At 47.0% G+C, this 18762-nt stretch overlaps 1 protein-coding gene across 2 annotated transcripts in view; it reads left to right on the forward strand.

The window, feature by feature from the left end:
* Positions 1-1254, forward strand: part of Ykt6 (YKT6 v-SNARE) — a 34228-nt gene extending 32974 nt beyond the window's left edge. For both annotated transcript variants that reach the window (XM_070079733.1, XM_070079734.1), the window contains one exon: positions 426-1254. In XM_070079733.1, coding sequence (XP_069935834.1) covers positions 426-563 — 138 coding nt within the window. In that variant the 3' untranslated portion in view covers positions 564-1254. The remainder of the gene's footprint in view (positions 1-425) is intronic.
* Positions 1255-18762: the final 17508 nt, after the last annotated feature.

Raw genomic sequence — 18762 nt, forward strand, 5'->3', positions numbered from 1 at the left:
CTCCAGTGACGATCACTGACGCGTGGAACATAATGAACACTGGGTCAATTGGAAGCCAAGAAAAACATGGGACATCGAAAATATGTGGTGTATGCTCGGGGCCGTCCTGTATATACCTGCGTATTATACTCGGGTAGATGTGTTTGTGACCTGATAAAGCCCACTGTATGGGTGAGATGTAGTCAGTAAAGGATCACATCATTCTGCATTTTTCTCTTGTTTTCCCATCATGTCAGAGCTTTATACCATTTATCTGCAGGAGCTTTATAACAGAATTGATTGTAGTTTATTATGTTCAGTAAATTTTAAAGTTAGGAAATAGCTAGCAAACAGTCTTAGTTTTAGTAACTCAGTGTTAGCTAACATTACCTAATGCTACAGATTTATTACCTTAGTCATTAAAGTTCATATTAATTCATCCACAGCATAAGACGATTGATGCTGTGCTGGAACGAGGAGAAAAACTTGACGACCTGGTCAGCAAGTCAGAGAATCTAAGCATGCAGTCCAAGACCTTCTACAAGACTGCCAGGAAGACCAACTCTTGTTGCAGCTTTGGATAACAGGCTGCAGTGGTGGTACTCTGGAGTGTGTTTGGTGTGGCACTCTGGGGCAGGATTGGTGTGGTACTCAGAGGCAGGCTAAGTGTGGCACTCTGGGGTAGGCTTGGTGTGGCACTCTGGGGCAGGCTTAGTGCAGCACTCTAAGCTTGATGCCACACTCAGAAGTAAGCTTGGAGCCACACTTAGGGGTCAGCCTGGTACCACATTCAGAAGGAAGCTTGATGTGCCACTCTTAGAAGCAAACTTGGTGTCACCCTCAAAAGCAAGCTTAATGCCACACTTAGAAGCAAACCTGGTACTGCACTTAGAAGCAAGCCTGGTGCCACACTTAGAAGCAAGCTTGGTGCCACACTTTGAAGCAAGCTTGGTGTGCCACACTCAGAAGTGAGCCTGGCATGGCCTTGGTGTGGCACTTCAGAGTGCCTCTAGTGCAACATGGAGGACACACAGAGTACTCTGTATTACGTATATCTCCGCTATACGCAAGTGTTGAATGTTCGAGTATACAACATTGAAACATTTTGAAAACCCGATCTATCATACATTGTCGTCCTTAATAAAGCAATTTATTTTCTGAAGTAAAAAATGTGTAATGTTTGTGTTTGGAAAAACGAGCTGTTGTAAGATAAATGTTTTCATGTGTGTTTTTGTGTAATGTGAATCCTTGGGGAATACATGGTGTATATTGTGATGTTTGTGTGGTTATTGTGACTGTCCTCTTCAAGGGGGGCTCCTTGGCGTGGTGAAGAGGCTCTTGGTCTGAGGAATTAGACCTATCGGTCTTCTTCCTCAGACCGAACCTAATTACCCCCCAATCTCCCCTCCCCTATCCCATCCTCCCCATCCTCCCCTTTTTCCATTCCTCCTCCTCCTCCTCACCCCTCCCTTTTGCCCTTCCTCTTTTTAGCCTTCGTGATTTCTTCCACAGGCGCGCTAGTTCCTAGGTAGGGGAAAGGACACCGGGGTCCATCCCATTCCGTTGAGGTTTCTTGGCGGTGGCGTAGTTTGCCGTGGAATCTGGATTGCCTAGGGATGTCCCGATCCCTCTCCGGTATCCCGGAGTAGCTTTGGGTGTCTTTTGGGCGACGGGTGTATCTCTGGAAGCCACCTTTCGGATTCCGGGGGTGGTGGCTGAAGGAGGTATGCTTTGTGGCGGATATCCGGCCGCCCTCTCTTTTGTCCACCGAGGTAGCTCGGCAGATGTGAGGTTGCTATCCCAGATTGCTGGTTTACTGGCATGAAGGGTAGGGTATGGCACGGGTTCCATGCTGCATCTGCGCTACTAGCGGTGTCGAGTCCTCTTGGGCGCGGAGGGAGATTTCTGGCCCTTTCATTCCTCCTAGGAACTATCCCTCCCCGGTCCCCCCTTTTTTTTTTTCTTTTTTTTATTTTTATTTTCTTTTCTTCTTTCTTTTTTTTTCTTAAAAACAAAAAGAAAGAAGTAACCTAACCATGGCAGCCCTAGTCCATGAACCTGGTACCCCCGGGCCCCTTCTTGATACCGCACCCCGTTCTGACCCCGCCTCGTCTTTGGACCACTCTTCAGACATTCCTCATGCCTCTGTACCTATTGCCGGTGCTGTTTCCTCACCCGCTTCAGGTACTGAGGCCTCGACTGACTCCTTCGATTTATCAGACCTTCGCTCTCCTCTGACTATGCTTCCGGCCTCTCCCTCTACGGTGCGGCAATTTTCAAATCGCCGACCCGTTCCACGTCGGACCAACTCTGGTCCCACACCTAAACGTCAACGACAATTACCTGCTGATGATACTTCTCCACCTTCACCTTCTCGTTCTTCTCAGAAACGATCGACACGTCCTTCACTACCTTTCCACGCTCAGTTTCAGACTGAACAGTGGACTAAATTCTTCACTTTACGACCAACTTCCTCTACTGCCTATCTTTCTGACCATAGTATTGGCAAGGCACTCCTACGCCATGTTGGTAAAGATATTTCTTTTCATGCTCTTAAGAGCGGTACGCGCATCATTACCGTACAGAATGCTACCCAGGCTCGTGAGCTCTCTCGTCTTTCCCATATAGATACTGTTCCTGTCACCCTTGAAAAACATCATTCCCTCAATTCTTGTAGTGGTACCGTTATTCTGCCCCATACCATAGTTCAACAAAATTTCCAGACATGTGGCACCGACATTCTAGAACAGCTGGAACTCCAAGATCTCCCAATCCTCAAGGTAGACACTTACGTTCTTCCTGCCCGTGGGCGGAGACGATACCCTAGCAATGTGGCTCGTTTAACTTTTGACAGCCGAGAACTCCCATCCTCCGTTTATATAGCAGGACATCGGTTACAAGTTCGAAAGGTGATCCCTACACCACAACAGTGTAGAAATTGCTGGCGATTTGGCCATCCAGCGAAATATTGCAGATCTATCGCCGAATGCCCAGTCTGTGGTGCCGATGACCATTCTAATACGTCTTGCAATCGATCTCCCTCTTGCCTTAACTGTCATGAGGCTCACCCTTCGTACTCTCGCCGTTGTCAGGTCTATTTAAACGAGCGGGAAATCCGTTACCTCAAAGAGACAGAAGGTCTCCCTTATGCCATGGCAGTTTCTCATCTCCGCCTCCAAGGGAGACTCCCACGTGTTTCTTATTCCCGTGTTTCAAAACGTCCCCCCACTTCTGGTATCCCATCTTCTACACCCACCTCTGTGGTTACCTCTCCCATAATCACTCCTGTATCTAATCCTTTTGCTGTCCTCGGCTCAGACGTCCCTACTTCAACGCCTCAGTCTAATCTCGCTTCTTCGAGTTCTCTCTTACAAGCCTCAGTATCGACGAGACCTCGTACGACACCTCTTCCCAATCGTCCCTCTACTTCTCAAAAGTCAAAAAAAGGTCCGGTAACACCTCCTACCCATCTTCCACCTCCTCATTTTACCCTCCCTGTCTCTGTCCCTAGTTCTTCCCCTCTCACTGGCTCAGTTACAAGTGCAGAGGTTCACCCTCCTCCTCGTAATGTACCTTCCTCCCCTGTTCCCTCCCAAGTTTCTTCCTCTTCTGCCACCTCCCAGGTTCCTGTCTCTTCTGTCCCCTGCCACGCTTCTCCAGTTCCCTCCACCCTTTCGCCCCCCCCTACCTTGGTACAGTCCAATACAGTTCCAATCTTTACTCATCCTCCCCCTACCATTCCCAATATTGTCTCCCATACGACATCTCTGAATTCCGAAACACTTGAAGCAATCTCTGAATATATTGCAGAGACCAAACCATCAATGGACACTGATCCACCTTCCGCTCTTTCTCTCTCCTCTGCTCCATCTGCGCAACTCCTTTCTTCACAGCGCACCGTTCCTTCGCTGCTTGAACATTTTCCACTGCCTCCGCATGTGGACTTTTCTAACCCTTCTAGTCCGTAGGAACCCTTACCTGCGGATTTCAAGTATCTTTATCATTGCCAATCATGGCCTTTTTACAGTGGAATATACGCGGCCTCAGGGGTAATCGGGGTGAGCTTCAGATGTTACTCTCCCAGTTTGCCCCTGTTGGTGTTTGCTTACAGGAACCAAAATTACACTCTGCTGTTATTTCTCACATCTCAGGCTATAATTTATTGTATTCTTCAGATCCTTTTCCTGATGGGACCTTTAATGAAAGTGCCCTTCTTCTCCGCACTGATATTCCGTACCATCAGCTATTTATTCATACTTCGCTGCATTACACAGCAGCCCGTATCCACTTACATAGGTGGTATACACTCTGTTCTTTATATCTCTCTCCTTCTCGGGCATTATCTATTCCGGATTTTGCCTTCCTTGTTTCGTCATTACCGCCACCGATTCTGTTACTTGGTGATTTTAATGCCCACCATTTCCTCTGGGGAGGGTCTCGCTGTGATTCCCGTGGAATTCAGTTAGAGGCTTTTCTTGCCACCCACCCCCTCCATGTTTTAAATACAGGTACTCACACCCATTTTGATCCTCGGACTCATACTCTCTCTTGCATCGATCTCTCAGTTTGCTCTTCCTCCGCCGCATTAGACTTTACTTGGTCTGTTCTCCCGGACTTACATGACAGTGATCATTTCCCAATCATTCTTACTTCCCCTTCATATTCGCCACCTCTTCGCACCCCACGCTGGCAATTTAATCGGGCAAATTGGAACCTTTACTCACACCTGACTGTTTTTAAAGAGGTTCCTTCTTCGTCCTCCATCGATGAGCTTTTACACCTCTTCTCGTCCTCCGTTTTCACCGCAGCTTCTCATTCTATACCCCAAACTTCGGGCAGGCATTCTCAGAAATGCGTGCCTTGGTGGTCTCCTGCTTGTGCTCGTGCAGTACGTTTGAAGCGCGCTGCATGGGGCAGGTACCGGTACAATAGAACCACAGAGCGACTCCTTGATTTTAAACAGAAGCGTGCGATCGCTCGCCGTGTCATCCGTGACGCTAAACGCACTTGCTGGCGAGATTATGTCTCCACCATCACCTCTGCTTCCTCTATGAGTGCAGTCTGGAAAAAAGTACGAAAACTGAGTGGTAAATATTCTCCTGACCCGGCTCCTGTTCTGCGGGTTGCCGGTGTTGATATAGCAAACCCACTAGATGTTGCCAATGAAATTGGCAATCATCTGGTCCGTATTTCTCAGGGACTCCATCTATGCCCCTCATTTCTTTCCTCAAAGTCTGCCAGAGAGTTAGCACCCTTGGACTTTTCTTCTCTCAGAGAAGAACAGTATAATGTGCCTTTTACACTTCAAGAACTGGAGGCAACACTCTCAGCTTGTCGACCATCGGCAGCTGGGCCCGACGACATTCATATTCGTATGCTACAACATTTACATCAGTCAGCCCTTGCAGTCCTATTACGCCTTTACAATCTTATTTGGTCACAAGGAGTTCTTCCACAGCTGTGGAAATCCGCCATTGTTCTCCCTTTCCGCAAACCAGGCACTACGGGACATGAAACCTCCCACTATCGTCCCATTGCTCTTACCAGTGCAGTTTGCAAAGTAATGGAACGTCTAGTAAATAGACGTTTAGTGTGGTATTTAGAGACACACAACAGTCTCTCCACTCGTCAATATGGCTTTCGTAAGGGACGTTCTACCATAGACCCCTTACTGCGCTTGGATACGTATGTTCGTAATGCCTTTGCGAATAACCACTCAGTTATTGCCATATTTTTTGACCTTGAGAAGGCATATGACACAACTTGGAGGTATAATATTTTAGCCCAAGCCCACTCCTTAGGCCTTCGAGGCAATCTACCATCCTTCCTTAAGAACTTTTTAACTGACAGGCATTTCCGTGTTCGGGTTAATAATGTGCTCTCCCCGGACTTTGTCCAAGCTGAAGGTGTCCCCCAGGGATGTGTTCTGAGCACAACACTTTTTCTCCTTGCTATTAATGATTTGGCCTCTAGTCTTCCATCAAATATTTGGTCATCACTCTATGTTGATGACTTCGCTATTGCCTGTGCAGGCGCTGACTGTCACCTCCTTACAGTTTCTCTCCAGCATGCAGTCGACCGTGTTTCCAATTGGGCCACCACACATGGGTTTAAATTTTCCAGCACTAAAACCCACCAAATCACTTTCACTAGACGCTCTGTCATCTCTGATCATCCTTTGTACCTCTATGGCTCACGTATCCCTGAACGTGATACAGTCAAGTTTCTGGGCCTCCTCTTTGATCGTAGGTTATCCTGGAAACCTCACATTACCTCTCTGAAGGCAACTTGTCACAGCCGGCTGAACCTTCTTAAAACCCTTGCTCATCTTTCGTGGGGAGCTGATCGTCGAACCCTCCTTCACCTACATTCCACCCTTATTTTATCGAAACTTGATTATGGTGACCAGATCTATTCAGCGGCATCTCCTGCTACTCTCTCTAGCCTTAACCCCATTCATCACCAAGGATTACGTTTATGCCTTGGTGCTTTTCGCTCTTCCCCTGTCGAAAGCCTCTATGCAGAAGCGAACGTTCCATCCTTATCCGATCGCCGTGATGCCCATTGCCTGCGCTACTATGTACGCTCTCATGATCTCCGCAATCCTTCCATTTATAGAATGGTCACTGATATTAGTAGACATTCTTTATTTGTTCGCCGCCCCTGCTTACTCCGTCCCTTCTCTCTTCGCCTTCATTCGCTCTTGTCTTCTCTTCAACTACCACCTTTCTATGTACATGTAGCATCTCACTTTTCCCTACCCCCCTGGGAAGTTCCAGCTGTTCGAGTCTGTTCTTTCTCCCTCCCTTGCTCGAAAGCCCAACTGTCTACGGTCGCTTCCCGCTCTCTTTTTCTTGACCACTTTCACTCTCATTCTCATGCCATTGCTGTGTACACAGATGGCTCTAAGTCTTCTGACGGCGTAGGATTCGCAGCAGTGTTTCCGGACAGCGTCGTACAAGGGCATTTACTATCTTCAGCTAGTATTTTTACTGCTGAATTATATGCCATCCTTACAGCACTTATCCGTATTGCATCTATGCCTGTGTCATCATTTGTGGTTGTCTCAGACTCCCTTAGTGCTTTACAGGCTATACAAAAATTTGATACACCTCACCCCTTAGTCCTCCGTATCCAACTTTGGCTACGCCGCATCTTTACTAAGCATAAAGATATTGTTTTTTGTTGGGTCCCTGGTCATGTTGACGTGCAGGGCAATGAACAGGCAGACACTGCTGCGCGGTCAGCAGTACATGACCTACCAGTTTCTTATAGAGGTATTCCATGTACGGACTATTTTGCTGTAATATCTTCCCACCTTCACACCCGTTGGCAACAACGTTGGTCTACTATGCTCGGCAACAAACTTCAGTCTATTAAACCGAGTATAGGTTACTGGCCGTCTTCTTATCACCAGTGTCGAGGTTGGAAGACTACTCTCTCCCGTCTTCGCATTGGCCATACTCGTCTTACTCATGGATATCTCATGGAGAGGCGTCTTGCTCCTCTCTGTGAGAATTGCCAAGCTCCATTATCAGTCAGCCACATTCTGTTGGACTGCCCACTTTATCAACGAGCACGCAGAATTTACCTCTGTCGTCGTCTTCGCCCCGCTGCTCTCTCTTTACCTTCCCTTCTCGCTGATGGACCCACCTTTCATCCGGACTCTCTCATTGACTTTTTGACAACGACTGACTTACTTCACAAATTCTGATACTTTCAGCCCTTTCTACTTGTATCTCTTGCTACCCTCTACCCCCGTACTAACCCCTGCCCCGCTGTTTTCTGTAACCTGCTGATCATCCCCCCTCCCTTCTGCCATCCAATTCCCTTGCTTCCTTCCCTACCCTGCAGCGCTGTATAGCCCTTGTGGCTTAGCGCTTCTTTTTGATTATAATAATAATAATAATACCTTGCGGTGAGCTTCCAACCGTTCTCTCTTGTCCACCAAGGCAGCTTGTTGGATGTGAGGTTCTTATGCTGGCTTGCTGGTTTACCAGGCTAGGTAAGATTTGTCAGAAAACAGGACAAGTGTTTCCTGATGCAGGTCTTAGTCATATGATGACCTGTCGCTGGAGCTTTTCATCATCTGACCGAGGCCTCCCACATACCAGCATGAAGGGTTAGGTAGAGCACAGGTTCCATGCTGCATCTGCACTACTAGCAATATTAATGATCCCCTTGGGCATGGAGGAGGATTTGCAGTCCCTTTCATCTCTAGGAGCTATCCCTCTGTGTTCTGCATCACCTCTTTGTTTTTTATTTTTTATGGAGAAAGAGCCCTTGTGGTTTAGCGCTTCTTTTTGATTATAATAATAATTTATAGAGAAAGGAATTTGTCATGGAGACCCATATCCATGAAGTTCCTCCTCCCAGACCCCTTCCTCCTATGCCATTCCCTTTTGACCTTGGCTTACCATTAGACCATTCTTCCAACCTGGTACCTTCTGCCATCTTCAAGGGGGGCTCCTTGCCATGGTAAAGAGGCTATTGATCTGAGGAATTGGACACTTCGGTCTTCTTCCTCCGACCAAACCTAATTACCCTGCAGTCCTCCCCTTCCCTGTCCCATCCCTCCTTTCCCATTCCTCCTCCCCATTGCTCTTCTTACCCTTTCCTGTTTTCAGCCTTTAGGGGTCTTCCCTTAGGTATTCTAGTTCCTAGGTTGGGGGAAGAGTATCGTTGTCCAACTCATTCCGTTGAGGTCCTAGGTGGTAGTATAGTTCGCCATGGACTCTGGATCATCTGGAGATCCTGATCCTTGACACATCTGACCTCCATACGACTTTGACAGTGCTTCCGGCTTCTCCCCATACGGTGCGACGGTTTTCAGATTGCCCGCCAACCTCAAAACGGACCACCTCTGGTTCTACGCCTCTTCAAGGGGGGCTCCTTGGCGTGGTGAAGAGGCTCTTGGTCTGAGGAATTAGACCTGTCGGTCTTCTTCCTCAGACCGAACCTAATTACCCCCCAATCTCCCCTCCCCTATCCCATCCTCCCCTTTTTCCTTTCCTCCTCCTCCTCCCCACCCCTCCCTTTTGCCCTTCCTCTTTTTGGCCTTTGGGATTTCTCCCACAGTCGCGCTAGTTCCTAGGTAGGGGAAAGGATACCGGGGTCCATCCCATTCCGTTGAGGTTCTTGGCGGTGGCGTAGTTTGCCGTGGAATCGATCGCCTGGGGATGTCCCGATCCCTCTCCGGTATCCCGGAGTAGCTTTGGGTGTCTTTCGGGCGACGGGTGTATCTCTGGAAGCCACCTTTCGGATTCCGGGGGTGGTGGCCGAAGGAGGTATGCTTTGTGGCGGATATCCGGCCGCCCTCTCTTTTGTCCACCGAGGTAGCTTGGCAGATGTGAGGTTGCTATCCCGGATTGTTAGTTTACTAGCATGATGGGTAGGGTATGGCACGGGTTCCATGCTGCATCTGCGCTACTTGCGGTGCTGAGGTCCTCTTGGGCGCGGAGGGAGATTTCTGGCCCTTTCATTCCTCCTAGGAACTATCCCTCCCCGGTCCCCCCTTTTTTTTATTCTTTTTTTTTATTTTTATTTTCTTCTTTCTTTTTTTTTCTTAAAAACAAAAAGAAAGAAGTAACCTAATCATGGCAGCCCTAGTCCATGAACCTACTACCCCCGGGCCCCTTCTTGATACCGCACCCCGTTCTGACCCCGCCTCGTCTTTGGACCACTCTTCAGACACTCCTCATGCCTCTGTACCTATAGCCGGTGCTGTTTCCTCACCCGCTTCAGGTACTGAGGCCTCGACTGACTCCTTCAATTTATCGGACCTTCGCTCTCCTCTGACTATGCTTCCGGCCTCTCCCTCTACGGTGCAGCAATTTTCAAATCGCTGACCCGTTCCACGTCAGACCAACTCTGGTCCCACGCCTAAACGACAACGACAATTACCTGCTGATGATACTTCTCCACCTTCTCGTTCTTCTCAGAAACGATCGACACGTCCTTCACTACCTTTCCACGCTCAGTTTCAGACTGAACAATGGACTAAATTCTTCACTTTACGACCGACTTCGTCTACTGCCTATCTTTCTGACCACAGTATTGGCAAGGCACTCCTACGCCATGTTGGTAAAGATATTTCTTTTCATGCTCTTAAGAGCGGTACGCGCATCATTACCATACAGAATGCTACCCAGGCTCATGAGCTCTCTCGTCTTTCCCATATCGATACTGTTCCTGTCACACTTGAAAAACATCATTCCCTCAATTCTTGTAGTGGTACCGTCGTTCTGCCCCATACCATAGTTCAACAAAATTTCCAGACATGTGGCACTGACATTCTTGAACAGCTGGAACTCCAAGATCTCCCAATCCTCAAGGTAGACACTTACGTTCTTCCTGCCCGCGGGCGGAGACGATACCCTAGCAATGTGGCTCGTTTAACTTTTGACAGCCGAGAACTCCCATCCTCAGTTTATATAGCAGGACATCGGTTACAAGTTCGAAAGGTGATCCCTACACCACAACAGTGTAGAAATTGCTGGCGATTTGGCCATCCAGCGAAATATTGCAGATCTATCGCCGAATGCCCAGTCTGTGGTGCCGATGGCGCTGTATAGCCCTTGTGGCTTAGCGCTTCTTTTTGATTATAATAATAATGTGGTGCCGATGACCATTCTAATACGTCTTGCAATCGATCTCCCAACTGTCATGAGGCTCACCCTTCGTACTCTCGCCGTTGTCAAGTCTATTTAAACGAGTGGGAAATCCGTTACTTCAAAGAGACAGAAGGTCTCCCTTATGCCATGGCAGTTTCTCATCTCCGCCTCCAAGGGAGACTCCCACGTGTTTCTTATTCCCGTGTTTCAAAACGTCCCCCCACTTCTGGTATCCCATCTTCTACACCCACCTCTGTGGTTACCTCTCCCATAGTCACTCCTGTATCTAATCCTTTTGCTGTCCTCGGCTCAGACGTCCCTACTTCAACGCCTCAGTCTGATCTCGCTTCTTCGTGTTCTCTCTCACAAGCCTCAGTATCGATGAGACCTCGTACGACACCTCCTCCCAATCGTCCCTCTACTTCTCAAAAGTCAAAAAAAGGTCCGTTAACACCTCCTACCCATCTTCCACCTCCTCATTTTACCCTCCCTGTCTCTGTCCCTGGTTCTCCCCCTCTCACTGGCTCAGTTACAAGTGTAGAGGTTCACCCTCCTCCTCGTACTGTACCTTCCTCCCCTGTTCCCTCCCAAGTTTCTTCCTCTTCTGCCACCTCCCAGGTTCCTGCCTCTTCTGTCCCCTGCCACGCTTCTCCAGTTCCCTCCACCCTTTCGCCCCCTCCCTACCTTGGTACAGTCCAATACAGTTCCAATCTTTACTCATCCTCCCCCTACCATTTCCAATATTGTCTCCCATACGACGTCTCTGAATTCCGAAACACTTGAAGCAATCTCTGAATATATTGCAGAGATCAAACCATCAATGGACACTGATCCACCTTCCACTCTTTCTCTCTCCTCTACTCCATCTGCGCAACTCCTTAATCCACAGCGCACCGTTCCTTCGCTGCTTGAATGTTTTCCACTGCCTCCGGATGTGGACTTTTCTAACCCCTCTAGTCCGTAGGAACCCTTACCTGCGGATTTCAAGTATCTCTATCATTGCCAATCATGGCCTATTTACAGTGGAATATACGCGGCCTCAGGGGTAATCGGGGTGAGCTTCAGATGTTACTCTCCCAGTTTGCCCCTGTTGGTGTTTGCTTACAGGAACCAAAATTACACTCTGCTGTTATTTCTCCCATCTCAGGCTATAATTTATTGTATTCTTCAGATCTTTTTCCTGATGGGACCTTTAATGAAAGTGCCCTTCTTCTACGCACTGATATTCCGTACCATCAGCTATTTGTTCATACTTCGCTGCATTACACAGCAGCAAGTATCCACTTACATAGGTGGTATACGCTCTGTTCTTTATATCTCTCTCCTTCTCGGGCATTATCTATTCCGGATATTGCCTTTCTTGTTTCGTCATTATCACCACCGATTTTGTTACTTGGTGATTTTAATGCCCACCATTTCCTCTGGGGGGGGGGGGTCTCACTGTGATTCCCGTGGAATTCAGTTAGAGGCTTTTCTTGCCACCCACCCCCTCCATGTTTTAAATACAGGTACTCACACCCATTTTGATCCTCGGACTCATACTCTCTCTCGCATCGATCTCTCAGTCTGCTCTTCCTCCGCCGCATTAGACTTCACTTGGTCTGTTCTCCCGGACTTACATGACAGTGATCATTTCCCAATCATTCTTACTTCCCCTTCATATTCGCCACCTCTTCGCACCCCACGCTAGCAATTTAATCGGGCAAATTGGAACCTTTACTCACACCTAACTGTTTTTAAAGAGGTTCCTTCTTCGTCCTCCATCGATGAGCTTTTACACCTCTTCTCGTCCTCCGTTTTCACCGCAGCTTCTCATTCTATACCCCAAACTTCGGGCAGGCATTCTCAGAAATGTGTGCCTTGGTGGTCTCCTGCTTGTGCTCGTGCAGTACGTTTGAAACGCGCTGCATGGGGCAGGTACCGGTACAATAGAACCACAGAGAGACTCCTTGATTTTAAACAGAAGCGTGCAATCGCTCACCGTGTCATCCATGACGCTAAACGCACTTGCTGGCGAGATTTTGTCTCCACCATCACTTCTGCTTCCTCTATGAGTGCAGTCTGGATAAAAGTACGAAAACTGAGTGGTAAATATTCTCCTGACCCGGCTCCTGTTCTGCGGGTTGCCAGTGTTGATATAGCAAACCCACTAGATGTTGCCAATGAAATTGGCAATCATCTGGTCCGTATTTCTCAGGGACTCCATCTATGCCCCTCATTTCTTTCCTCAAAGTCTGCCAGAGAGTTAGCACCCTTGGACTTTTCTTCTCTCAGAGAAGGACAGTATAATGTGCCTTTTACACTTCAAGAACTGGAGGCAACACTCTCAGCTTGTCGATCATTGGCAGCTGGGCCCGACGACATTCATATTCGTATGCTACAACATTTACATCAGTCAGCCCTTGCAGTCCTATTACGCCTTTACAATCTTATTTGGTCACAAGGAGTTCTTCCACAGCTGTGGAAATCCGCCATTGTTCTCCCTTTCCGCAAACCAGGCACTACGGGACATGAAACCTCCCACTATCGTCCCATTGCTCTTACCAGTGCAGTTTGCAAAGTAATGGAACGCCTAGTAAATAGACGTTTAGTGTGGTATTTAGAGACACACAACAGTCTCTCCACTCGTCAATATGGCTTTCGTAAGGGACGTTCTGCCATAGACCCCTTACTACGCTTGGATACGTATGTTCGTAATGCCTTTGCGAATAACCACTCAGTTATTGCCATATTTTTTGACCTTGAGAAGGCATATGACACAACTTGGAGGTATAATATTTTAGCCCAAGCCCACTCCTTAGGCCTTCGAGGCAATCTACCATCCTTCCTTAAGAACTTTTTAACTGACAGGCATTTCCGTGTTCGGGTTAATAATGTGCTCTCCCCGGACTTTATCCAAGCTGAAGGTGTCCCCCAGGGATGTGTTCTGAGCACAACACTTTTTCTCCTTGCTATTAATGATTTGGCCTTTAGTCTTCCATCAAATATTTGGTCATCACTCTATGTTGATGACTTCGCTATTGCCTGTGCAGGCGCTGACTGTCACCTCATTACAGTTTCTCTCCAACATGCAGTCGACCGTGTTTCCAATTGGGCCACCACACTTGGGTTTAAATTTTCCAGCACTAAAACCCACCAAATTACTTTCACTAGACGCTCTGTCATCTCCGATCATCCTTTGTACCTCTATGGCTCCCGTATCCCTGAACGTGATACAGTCAAGTTTCTGGGCCTCCTCTTTGATCGTAGGTTATCCTGGAAACCTCACATTACCTCTCTGAAGGCAACTTGTCACAGCCGGCTGAACCTTCTTAAAACCCTTGCTCATCTTTCATGGGGAGCTGATCGTCGAACCCTCCTTCGCCTACATTCCACCCTTATTTTATCGAAACTTGATTATGGTGACCAGATCTATTCAGCGGCATCTCCTGCTACTCTCTCTAGCCTTAACCCCATCCATCACCAAGGATTACGTTTATGCCTTGGTGCTTTTCGCTCTTCCCCTGTCGAGAGCCTCTATGCAGAAGCGAATGTTCCATCCTTATCCGATCGCCGTGATGCCCATTGGCTGCGCTACTATGTACGCTCTCATCATCTCCGAAATCCTTCCATTTATAGAATGGTCACTGATATTAGTAGACATTCTTTATTTGTTCGCCGCCCCTGTTTACTCCGTCCCTTCTCTCTTCGCCTTCATTCGCTCTTGTCTTCTCTTCAACTACCACCTTTCTATGTACATGTAGCATCTCACTTTTCCCTACCCCCCTGGGAAGTTCCAGCTGTTCGAGTCTGTTCTTTCTCCCTCCCTTGCTCGAAAGCCCAACTGTCTACGGTCGCTTCCCGCTCTCTTTTTCTTGACCACTTTCACTCTCATTCTCATGCCATTGCTGTGTACACAGATGGCTCTCAGTCTTCTGACGGCGTAGGATTCGCAGCAGTGTTTCCGGACAGCGTCGTACAAGGGCATTTACTATCTTCAGCTAGTATTTTTACTGCTGAATTATATGCCATCCTTACAGCACTTATCCGTATTGCATCTATGCCTGTGTCATCATTTGTGGTTGTCTCAGACTCCCTTAGTGCTTTACAGGCTATACAAAAATTTGATACACCTCACCCCTTAGTCCTCCGTATCCAACTTTGGCTACGCCGCATCTTTACCAAGCATAAAGATATTGTTTTTTGTTGGGTCCCTGGTCATGTTGACGTACAGGGCAATGAACAGGCAGACACTGCTGCGCGGTCAGCAGTACATGACCTACCAGTTTCTTATAGAGGTATTCCATTTACGGACTATTTTGCTGCAATATCTTCCCACCTTCACACCCGTTGGCAACAACGTTGGTCTACTATGCTCGGCAACAAACTTCGATCTGTTAAACCGAGTATAGGTTACTGGCCGTCTTCTTATCACCAGTGTCGAGGTTGGGAGACTACTCCCATCTTCGCATTGGCCATACTCGTCTTACTCATGGATATCTCGTGGAGAGGCGTCTTGCTCCTCTCTGTGAGAATTGCCAAGCTCCATTATCAGTCAGCCACATTCTGTTGGACTGCCCACTTTATCAACGAGCACACAGAATTTACCTCTGTCGTCGTCTTCGCTCCTCTGCTCTCTCTTTACCTTCCCTTCTCGCTGATGGACCCACCTTTCATCTGGACTCTCTCATTGACTTTTTGACAACAACTGACTTACATCACAAATTCTGATACCTTCAGCCCTTTCTACTTCAATCTCTTGCTACCCTCTACCTCCGTACTATCCCCTGCCCCGCTGTTTTCTGTAACTTGCTGATCATCCCTCCTCCCTTCTGCCATCCAATACCCTCGCTTCCTTCCCTACCCTGCAGCGCTGTATAGCCCTTGTGGCTTAGCACTTCTTTTTGATTATAATAATAATAATCTGGTTCTACGTCTAAACAACCATGCCCTTTCTCTGAGAACACTGCTTCAAAGGCCTCTTGCTCTCCTCAGAAAAGACCAACACGACAATTGCTCCCTTTATGTGCTATGCATCATACTACACAATGGACTAAGTTCTAACTCTGCAGCCAACATCATCTTCAGAGTACAGTGGACCCTCAACCAGTGATATTAATCCGTTCCTGAGAGCTCATCGTTAATCTAAATAATCGTTAGTCAAGTTAATTTTCCCCATAAGAAATAATGGAAATCAAATTAATCCGTGCAAAACACCCCAAAGTATTGAAAAAAAATATTTACCACGTGAAATATTAATTTTAATACACAAACTGAAGAAGACATGCACAGTTACATGACACTTACCTTTATTGAAGTTCTGGTGATGATTGATCTTCTTAGTGTTTAGAAGGGGAATCCCCTTCCATTAGCACTTGAGGTAGCAAGTCTTTTCTGGGGTTAGTTCCCTTGTTCTTTTAATGCCAGTAGGACCAGCTTCAGAGTTACTGAACTTCTGTTGCACAACATGTCTGTCCATAGATACCTGTACCTCTCGTTCCTTTATGACTTTCCTAAAGTGGTTCACAACATTGTCAGTGTACAGGTTGGCAACATGGCTTGCAGTAGCTGTGTAAGGGTGATTTTCATCAATAAAGGTTTGCACTTCAAGCCACTTTGCACACATTTCCTTAATCTTAGAAGTAGGCAACTTCTTCAATTTCTCTCTCCCCTCCTCCGAAGCAGTTTCCTCAGGTCTGCCCTCTTGCTGTTCAAGATGATCTAGCAACTCATCAGTGGTTAGTTCTTCATTGTCCTCCACCACCAATTCTTCCACATCCTCCCCACTAACCTCCAACCCCAAGGACTTCCCCAATGCCACAATTGATTCCTCAACTGGCATAGGATTCTCAGGGTTAGCCTCAAACCGTTCAAAATCCCTTTTGTCTACACATTCTGGCCACAGTTTTTTCCAAGCAGAGTTCAAGGTCCTCCTAGTCACTTCCTCCCAAGTCTTACCTATAATGTTTACACAATTGAGGATGGTAAAGTGATCTTTCCAAAACTCTCTTAGTCAGTTGAGTTTCTGAGGTCACTACAAAGCACCTTTCAAACATAGCTTTTGTGTACAGTTTCTTGAAGTTGGAAATGACCTGCTGGTCCATGGGCTGCAGGAGAGGAGTGGTATTAGGAGGCAAAAACTTCACCTTAATGAAGCTCATGTCCCTAGAAAGTCGCTCTGCCAAGTCTGAAGGATGACCAGGAGCATTGTCTAATACCAGGAGGCACTTAAGGTCTAATTTCTTTTCAATTAGGTAATTTTTCACATCGGGGGCAAATGCATGGTGTAAAAAGTCATAGAAAAAGTCCCTAGTGACCCATGCCTTATTGTTTGCCCTCCACAGCACACACAAATTAGCCTTGAGGACATTGTTTTTCCTGAACACACTGGGAGTTTCAGAGTGATACACCAATAAAGGCTTCACTTTGCAATCACCACTAGCATTGGCACACATCAACAGAGTAAGCCTGTCTTTCATAGGCTTATGTCCTGGGAGTGCCTTTTCCTCCTGAGTAATGTACGTCCTGCTTGGCACCCATGGGACAAGTGGGGCGCGCTCAGGCCAAAGTGGACGCATCTTGAACGGAACGAATAGCATTGGTCAGGTTTTTAAGCACTAGTCGAGGCAAAATTTTTGCGTTAAAATGTATCGCTAGTCGGATTTATCGTTAATTGATGCCATCGCTGGTTGAGGGTCCACTGTATCTTTCTGATCATAGTATCAGCAAGGCACTCCTATGCCATGCTGGTTGAAATATTTTATTTCATGCTCTCAAGAGTGGTGTACACATCATCACAGTACAAAATGCTAGCTAAGCTCTCACTCTCTCCTTACCACCATAGTCGCTATTCCTGTAGCAAAAACACCATTCTCTCGATTCTTGTATGGTACTGTCATTCTACCTCATACTATTGTTCGGCGTAATTTCCAGACATGATGACATTCCGGAATAGCTTGAGCTCCAATACATTTCATTTCTCAAAGTGGACACACATGTCCTACCTGCCTGTGGACAGAGACATTCACCCTGCAATGTAGCTAGCTTAACTTTTGACCGCCGTGAACTTCCGTCCTCAGTTTATATTGCAGGACGCTATTTACAAGTCCGACCCTTGTGGCTTAGCGCTTCTTTTTTATTATTATAATAATAATAATATTTACAAGTCCGAAAGTTGATCCCTACACCACAACAGTAGAAATTGCTGGCGTTTTAACTGTCCAGCGAAATATTGCAGGTCCATGGCAGAATGCCCAGTCTGTGGTGCTGACGATCATACCAATACATCTCGTAGTCTACCTCCCTCTTGCCTTAATTGCAATGACGCTCACCCATCTTATTCCCGTCATTGCCAAGTTTACTTGAATGAGAAATCCGTTGTCTCAAAGAGACAGAAGACTTTACTTACGCCATGGCAATCTCTCATCTATGCCTCCAGGGGAGACTTCCCCGTATTTCTTATTCTCGACTTACTAAGAGGCCCCCAACCTCTAGGGTCCTAACTCCCGCAGTCTCCCCTTGGGTCATACCTTCCACGATCACCTCTCTATCTAACTCAGCTGTATAGTCCTTGTGGCTTAGTGCTTCTTTTTGATTATAATAATAATCTATCTAACTCTTTTGCAGTCCTGGACTCTGAGGTCCCCCACCTCATCACCTCATACTGTTCTCAAAGCTTCATCATCTCACAAGTTTGTGTGTCTACAAGACCTCGCACAACAGCTCCTTCCTTTCGCCCCTCTATTTCTCCAAAGTCCAAAACATCCCCAAAGTGTAAATCTCCTTTAGCCTCTCCTTCACTTATCCTTCATGGACATTTTTCCTTTTCAGTCTCTGTACCTGGTTCTTTACCTGTTACGAGTGTAGAGACTCATCCTCCAATTCGTACAGTACCTTCCTCTCCTGTCCCTTCCCAAGTTTCTTACTCTCCTGTCACCTCCCTAGCTTCTTCCCAAGTTAACTTTAACCTTTTGTCCTTCTACTATGGCAGCTGCCATCGTCGCCCCTATCTTTACTCACCCTCTCCTTCCTATCTCCAATGTCGTACCACATACAACTTCCTTGTTCTATGAAACAGTTGATGCTATCTCCGAATATATCGAGGAGACTAAACCATTGATGGACGCTGATTAACCTCCTGTCGCTACTGCTCACTCTTCTACTCTATCTGCACAACCCTTTTCGCAACATT

Source organism: Cherax quadricarinatus, unplaced genomic scaffold (genome assembly GCF_038502225.1).
Source record: "Cherax quadricarinatus isolate ZL_2023a unplaced genomic scaffold, ASM3850222v1 Contig9, whole genome shotgun sequence".
Lineage (NCBI taxonomy): Eukaryota > Metazoa > Arthropoda > Malacostraca > Decapoda > Parastacidae > Cherax > Cherax quadricarinatus.